This window comes from Bidens hawaiensis, unplaced genomic scaffold, assembly GCF_021521415.1.
Source record: "Bidens hawaiensis isolate Kalapana, Puna unplaced genomic scaffold, B.hawaiensis_p1.1 tig00021509_1, whole genome shotgun sequence".
In the NCBI taxonomy this organism is placed as follows: domain Eukaryota; kingdom Viridiplantae; phylum Streptophyta; class Magnoliopsida; order Asterales; family Asteraceae; genus Bidens; species Bidens hawaiensis.
This window is the reverse complement of record NW_027493343.1, coordinates 251,688-260,147: the sequence shown is the minus strand read 5'-3', so window position 1 is coordinate 260,147 and position 8,460 is coordinate 251,688. Positions and strand designations below refer to the sequence as shown.

The 8,460-nt window shown below is 34.4% G+C and overlaps 1 protein-coding gene across 1 annotated transcript; it reads left to right on the top strand.

Annotated features, from left to right (window-relative positions):
* The first annotated feature begins 3,497 nt into the window (after nucleotides 1–3,497).
* On the top strand, nucleotides 3,498–7,006 carry LOC143563711 (GDSL esterase/lipase APG-like). Its single transcript, XM_077051198.1, has 5 exons — nucleotides 3,498–3,813; nucleotides 4,987–5,117; nucleotides 5,477–5,707; nucleotides 6,125–6,380; nucleotides 6,711–7,006. Exons 1-5 carry the CDS (start codon nucleotides 3,558–3,560, stop codon nucleotides 6,905–6,907), a joined length of 1,071 nt encoding a protein of 356 aa, XP_076907313.1. The 5' UTR covers nucleotides 3,498–3,557; the 3' UTR covers nucleotides 6,908–7,006.
* The last annotated feature ends 1,454 nt before the right edge of the window (nucleotides 7,007–8,460 follow it).

The window sequence follows — 8,460 nt, the reverse complement described above, 5'->3', positions numbered from 1 at the left end:
TAAACTTTAACGTGTAGGTCTCTTTTTATATGGTTAAATTTCTAAAGTTTATATCAAAAGAATTACATATAAAAACTAAAATCATAAGTCTGATGTATAAACTTATGGATTTTTTTTTATCCTTTGTCTTCATATTTACTAGCTATAAGGATGCTTGTTGCGGAGGAGATAACCTAGTTTTACGGCTAAGGCGGTCACACTGTCTACGTGATAGTGACGTGACACTTTAAGTCTGTAACTATCTCTTGCTAGTTAAACCACAACACATAGCCTAACAATGTTTGTTCTTTTGTGGATAAATGAACTATTTAACCAGATGACCGTCTAAGGAGCAGTACAGTAGTGATGTATACATCGAAGGTTTCGCTTTCAAAGGCATTAAAGTGATGTCCATCTCCCAACTCAAATGCATTAACTCACCTCCTTAACAAATAAGAGCTACCAGTTTTTAAGTCAACTCCTGACCACTAACTCCAATCTAACTCAACTCCATGCATTATTAAAACATACTTGAATTCATCTTTTAATTCAACTTTATATTATATCCTCATCTTGAGTTGGAATAATGATTTATTAGTAAGTTTATAAACTCAATCTTGGATTGTAAAAGAATATGTTTTTCTATGGTATTATGTTTATATAAGTATTTATATTCTTTAGTTTACAAACTTAAACGTACCACGCTCACGCTCAGTGTATAAAACCAGGGTGCGATATATATGATCAATACCAAGTAATTCATGATGTATAATAATCGGAATTAAGAATTCGTGGCATTCCAAATCTATACTCTATCGAGAGGCAACATGTTAAGTTAAAAGCATCAAAATTAAGAAAAAGTGTGAAAGGTAATACAGAAGTGTGGCACATGTGAAGAGACACGAACGTACAGACGTATTTTGTAAATAGTTTTGGAGGCATCGTTGCATGTAAAATTAAATAAACAATTTTTAAATTACAAGCAAACTATTATCAAGTTAATAAAAGCACAAAATTTTCGATTTTATGGTATAAGTCGAAAAAACATGTTTATAGATTCATAAATAACATAAAATCAAATAAAAGAAGCTATCAAGTTAGTATAACTTTTTTTTTTCAATATAAAACACGAAAATTAAATAAATTTCATCCAGCGACCGCCTTTATTGGGTTACCATTTACAATACCGCAAAAAAACTTTGTATTTTCATCACCGTCAGTTAACTCCCATTTTAACCGAGCCTTTAAGTTCTCAAATTGTGGTTTAAGAACATTGCATGTTATGTATTGAAAATTTATATATACTTTACTTGAATATACGTATATAAAAAAAAAGAGTACAAGAAATATCCACACATTACAAGCCATGTGCAAAAGACAACATCAACATCTTACTTCATTTCACCAGACTTGTTTTTTTTCTTACAAATTATATATCTTGTATCAATTTATCAAGTTATTCATTTCATCATCCGACTCATTTCTTTTCTTAAAATTTATATATCTTTCGAGCTTTGCCTCTCCGGCGTTTTCATCCAAGCTTTGCCACTGAACGTGATGTTACATTTTGATTATATGATAATTACAATTTATGATTGTATGATAATTACAATTTAATATACAATAATAATTTTCCAACAAGCATTTTAAGCTCACTTTAAATGTAAACTTGAATTATTGATCTATGGTCAATACAAAGCAGGATGATTTGGTGCCAATAGACAAAGTAAATAGTAGTAATTGGTGAGTGTGGGTTTAACTTAGGTGTACGAAGGTGTAGGAGACCATGTGTAGCATAGCTGTCTTCAAAACGAAATATCGAAAGCTTTTTAATACCATCACATGGATGCCGCATTCATTCATCCCCCAACCACTTCACTCCCGAAACCAATTTTATTTTTCATTTAAACAAATGCATATGCATACATAAAACGCCTTAAATTGTACCATAATTTAACTCATTTTCATTTATTATTTTCTCACATTTTGGTGTTAGTACGTAATTCACAAGATTCATTAAAACCTATCATTTGTATAATGCATGGTTTTATCATATTTTGGACCTTGGTGTTAGTAAATCATTTTCATGTAATTATTTTCTCATATTTTCGCACAACAGAAAAACATATTCATTGTTTTTTTTTTTTTTTTTTTTTTTTTTTTAATTTTCCAATTGAATTTCAAATACACTATTTTGGTCTAAAAATGATATTTACATGATTCAGATATCCATAATTTTACGAATTATAAAACTTGAAAAATATAGTACTATGATACTTATGATGTATATAAAATGGAATAGTAGATTCGAGCATACATAGTAGTTCGGTGACCATTTATTTGATGACCGGTTGGAAGCAAACAACATTCTAACATTCGAGATAATCAATTACTATTTATATCAAAAAAATTTAAATATATATAATCACAATTCGTACTAAATGATTATATGTGAAAGTGAATTTAACTTTATGTTGTTTTGATATACTATATCTTTCCTATAAGGAAATAAACTAACCATACACATAAAAGCATAGTTTCTGTATAGGCAAGTGTGAAAGTTTCATTAAATTGATATCCAAATATACTAAACGTTAGATTCATAAAATCCTAATAAATTAAATTGATATCCAAATATACCAAGTTTAGATTCACAAAATCCTAATAAGATACTTTGAAAACTTTAGAAAATAATATAAATATGATTCTTAAGTAATTGAATACTCGTCTTATGTTTTACGTACAACGACATGAACATAAACGGGCTGTTTTCGTATGTTGGCGAATCCAACCTGAACACAACTTGAACCTTAAAATCACGAAAGTCACATGAACCTGTCACAGGAACCTGAACATGATTCGAATATTTGTTGGTTGATCGAACACGACATGTCTGTCCCTAAATTTTTTTATTTAATTGTTGTTTATTGTTATAACATATTCAAACTTGAAATTTACATTTTACAACAAAGAATACAAATTAACATAAAACACTTAAATTTTAGTTACAAAATATCATTTATTATGTTTTTTGTTTAAAATTTTGACATAAAATACTCAACCAATTTAATTTACTATATAAAACACATTTTAAAAATATAATAACAAATAAAAAAGATAAATCCGTAAACTCACATGGTTGCCTAATCCGACCCATTTATTTAGCTAAACATGCACACACATTTTACAACATAAACACGCATACTCTAGAACACTAAAAAGATAAATAAAAAAATCTTGAAATTGTGCATTTAAATCAAGATAAATAAGTAGACATTAACGTGTACCTTCTAGTGGTACATTTCCATTTAATATTAACGTGAATAAGTAAAATGTAACACCTTTTAGTGATAACCACACAAGCCCACGCTCAAAACTACTAGCTTTTGTCATGCACATATGTCGAACCAAAACCATGATCAATGCATATTGAATAATGATCACCCATCTATATCTCTTTTAACTGCTTTTATCGATCTTGTACCAACATTGACGACCTACATTAAATGCAACATCTTTATAAACACGTACTGCTGTCTATCTTCACACTCACACACTTGTTCCAAACCTAACTTAACATGTTCATGGATTCTAGACCCATGTGGTTGCTCGTTGTGACGGTGGTTGCGATTGTTGTCACTGTTGGTGAAGCCCAAGACTCCTCGTCGGTTGTCCCGGCTATTATTGCGTTTGGTGACTCCGCGGTTGATGTCGGTAACAATGATTACCTTCCAACTATTTTTAAAGCTAATTATCCGCCCTATGGACGTGACTTTGTGAACCATCAACCTACTGGGAGATTTTGCAATGGCAAACTAGCTACTGATATCACTGGTAATTACTTTATTATTATTATTATTATTATTATTATTATTATTATTACTACTACTACTTGGAGCAACCATCGAAGCTAAGGAACACCGAGATTTTTGACTCTATTTTATATTGTTCGTATTTTTGGTATGCTCATACGAACCATCAAGTTTTATTTTCTTGGGACGAGTGGTTAAAAAAACCCTCTTCTCTTGATGTAATTTGTTTATTTTGTTTTCGGCTCTTGCCGAATTCAACGTTTTTTAATAAAATATCTGCCGTTTAAAAAAATTGTTACTATAAACTTTATTTCCTTTTTTCTTAAATTTATCTAAACAGTTAATTTTTAGAGGTTGAATATCATTATTGAGTGTTTGGATTAGGGATGACAATGATACGGTTTTGAACGGGAATTGGTAACCTCAGTCCAATATCCTATACATACTCGACCCGATATCCGTTGGTTATAGATAATTGAGTATAGACGTTAGTTTATTTAAAGTTACAGTTTAAGATTCCAAAATATATTTCTTACTTATAGTTTTTGATATAATTTTATTATCGAAAGTTAAAATTAATTAATTAATAGATCACTGATTTAATTTTTGTATAATTTTGTTATCCAAAAGTTAAAAATTAATGAACTAATAGATTAACAAAGGCAAAACAAAATAAAACTAAAATATTTGTAGGTATGGTTTTGATAAACGCGTATATGTACGTCTTATGTACTCGGGATGGGCAACGTCTAGAGCATGTTTGGGAGTGCTTCTTAAAATTGCTTATGGCTTTTTGGAGAGGCAAAATGTCCAAAATGCCTCTCCAAATTTGGAGAGGCATTTTGGACATTTTGCCTCTCTAAAAAGCCATAAGCAATTTCAAGAAGCAGTCCTAAACACCCCCCTAATACCATTACCATAACCATCCCATTCTTTCAAAATCTCTAATATAAATACCTTACCCAATCCTATTCCAAATATATTTCTCGAATATTTTGGAATTCAGGTTTTCCTGTCAGATTCGAACTCGTTTACCATCCCTAGCTAGCTTGGCTGCAGAATTTTATTTTATTTTTATGTGACTTTCTAATTGAAATAAGTTTCCTTTATTAGAATTTTTAATATTAATTATTTTAAACTACTTTCTTTATAAGAATTTAAACATATCTAATTAATGTTTGCTCCGTTACTGTAGCTGATACGTTGGGATTCAGCACATACCCACCGGCGTATCTCAGCCCGGAGGCTACTGGAAAGAAGCTTCTGATCGGAGCTAACTTTGCGTCTGCCGGATCTGGTTACGATGACAAAACCGCCATTGCAAGCGTAAAACATCAAACCTTAACATCTCGTTGCCAGGGCTATCTCCGAGATTTTGGATGCCTCATATGAGTAAAATAAAATGGGCCCTATATTATTATATATATAACCATTATTTTTTTAAAAATCTTTATTGTGAACTTGTCTTATATTTAAAGTTATAAAATTTTGACTTATGCTAATTATAATTAAAAAAAACATCCCAATCTCTTACTATTTTGATATATATACATATACATGACATACATAAATTTATTTAAAAATTTTGGGCAACATGATCTAGACGGCGGCTGAGCCCTGTATCCCCTCCTAGACGGCCCTGCTCGTTGGTTACATAAACTAAAGGTTAATTACGTAATTTGCAGCATGCAATTCCATTATCACAACAACTGGCATACTACAAAGAGTATCAAGGTAAACTATCACAGGTGGCCGGAAGTAAATCAACCTCCATAATTAAAGATGCTTTGTACTTGATTAGTGCGGGCAACAGCGATTTCGTTCAGAATTATTATGTTAATCCCTTTATTAACAAGCTATACACCGCTGACCAGTACGGATCGTACCTTGTCGGAATCTTTTCAAGCTTTGTTAAGGTAATATTGTTATCCTTTATGTTTTGGAGCTGTATAAGTCTTGGCTTCAAGTCTCACATATGAAAATGATTAAAATTTTGCCGTTCAGGAAAAAAATTAGTTAACCAGTAGATCATTTAAATATTATTCGAAAAAAAAGTAGATCATTTATTACACCAAAACATATATAAAAATAAAGAGAAAATGTTTACAAGTATAGTTTGGGTAGACGGTTGTGCATGATTCAGGTAATTAGGTCGGGTATCAGCTACTACCATACTCCCGTTTCATATCTATGAATTCTTTTGAAACAAGTCCCAAATCCGAATACCAATCTTGGATGTTTTGCATTTCGGGTTTTCAAGTCGAGTTCAAGTTCCTTAGCCATTGTGTAAATGCATCAATTAATTTGATAATTGTTTTACAAACAAACAACAGGATTTGTATGGGTTAGGAGCAAGGAGAATCGGAGTGACATCGCTCCCACCATTGGGGTGTTTGCCCGCGGTTAGAACGTTGTTTGGGGCCCATGAAAAGGGATGTGTAGCCCGTTTCAACACGGATGCTCAAGCCTTCAACAAGAAGGTGAATGCAGCAGCAACCCAACTCGGGAAACAACTCCCCGGTCTAAAGATTGTTATCTTTGACATATTCCAACCGCTCTACGACCTCGTTAAAGATCCTGCTTCTCATGGTAAATACAATTTGACCGAAATTTTTAATCAAAAAATTCTAATTTTTTGACAAGAAAGTAATGGTTTTGAATCTTTTTAGCCTACATTTAATAATTAGTGTCTGTTTGTTTGTTTCTTTAATATTAGTATATGTTCAAATATTTAAACTTTTGCCTAAATTTAGAATTTTTTTAATTTTAGTCTGTGCAAAGATTTATCCTGCAGTGTTTCTTTAATATTAATTTGTCCAAAGCTTTAAACTTTTGGACAAAAATGTATAAGGGTTTGAATCTTTTTAACTAAATTTATAATTGACATTAATTATTTGTGTTTGTGTGATTTTTTTAAAGGTTTTTTGGAGGCTACAAGAGGGTGTTGTGGAACAGGAAGGGTGGAAACAACCGTTTTTTTATGCAATCCGAAATCGATAGGTACATGTAGCAACGCGACTCAGTATGTGTTTTGGGACAGTGTTCATCCATCTGAAGCGGCTAACCAAGTTCTTGCTGATGCTTTAATCCTCCAAGGCATTTCACTCATCAGTTGATTAAATAATTACTACTGCACTCTTTTATTAAACTTTGTATAATTCATGTACACTGTTAATTGTGTTTCTGTTACATCTACTGTTGTTTTTCTACTTGTGTATTTATATCACATGTAAAAGACTTGTTTCAGATTTCTACAGTTATTGTTCATCAATTACAACTTATTTACAAGAGTGTATTAAATATTTAAATAATCTGACATTTGTTTGAAGAGGTAGGTCCCAGCAGAGCCCAGTTGGACCCGCAAGACTCACCTTGAAGAGGAACGTCTGCGCAGAAACCAACTGGATCCGCAGGACCAACCATGCTCAGAGACGTGACGTCCTTACGCGCAGTACGCAAGCTGGTCCCGCAGGAAATGCCTCCCAATGGTGAAGGACTCCGCCTGTCCCCGCAGCCTCGGATACAAGCCATCAGGGAAGGCCACCCGCGCAGCAAGGCTACACGCACAAGGCACTTAGCCCTCAATCACTCAGTGTCACCTGAAGGAATGAGCGAAGCCGGGAACAATCCCGCACAAGGGCGGGAGGGGGAATACTCCCGCCCAAATAAGCCAGTCCGTACAATACGGGAAGATCTTCTGTACTGTACCTGACGAGGTATGGGAAAAAGATCTGACTAAAGATACGACAGCTTATTGACACAGTATGGCGAGCAGCATGCTCCTGTACTGTGTCACTATTAGCCGCTGCCTACTCACCGACTACTGCCATACCACGTGCGTAGCCGGCAGTTGGTGGAAAAGGAATAGTACACAGCAGGCCTGGTCACTATCAGCCGCTGCCTACTCACCAACTACCAGCAGGGCATGTGCGTAGGCCACTGTTGGTGGAACAGGAACACTGTCGCAGCCGGCCACACCTCCTTGGAAACCTACATTCGGCTATAAATACCACAAATGGTATGATCATCATATCTTAACATACTATCATCATATTATACCTGATATCTGCTCTAGCAATCTCTTAATATACATTTATATTTAAAGAGCAATCTAGTCTGATTCTCACGCCGGAGGGTGGTCACAAGGAGGAACCCCCCCTTCTCAGTGACAAGCTCACGGTGTCTGTTTTGCAGGTTATCAGAAGAACCATCTTCTCAGGGTCTAACCCCCTCGTGGGAAACATCTATCTAACCCCCAGGTTACCAGTAATCTGCCCAGGGTTCACTTAGTGTTTCTTCATTGGCGCCATCCGTGCATAAAGCTAGAACTTTATTTTTCTCCAGTTTTTCAAACTTCTAAGATGGTTAAAGAAACTCCGGTAACCACAACCCCAGCTACTGGGGGGAATACCGGCAACACAGTTTCTACAAACACTACCCCGGCTACCCAAGCCGGGGCAAGTGAAGTAAATTTTACGAACACTACCCCAGCTACCCAAGCTGGGGCAAGTGCAGTAAATAATCGCTCACTGGAAATCACCGATACCCAGTTAGAGAAACGAACAAGACTCCCTCGCCAAACACTCGATGAAGTTAAGGCATGGGCGGAGGCACGTCAAAAGGAATTCCAAGCTGAGTTGGACGAACGCTTGCATTCCGTCCAACAGGC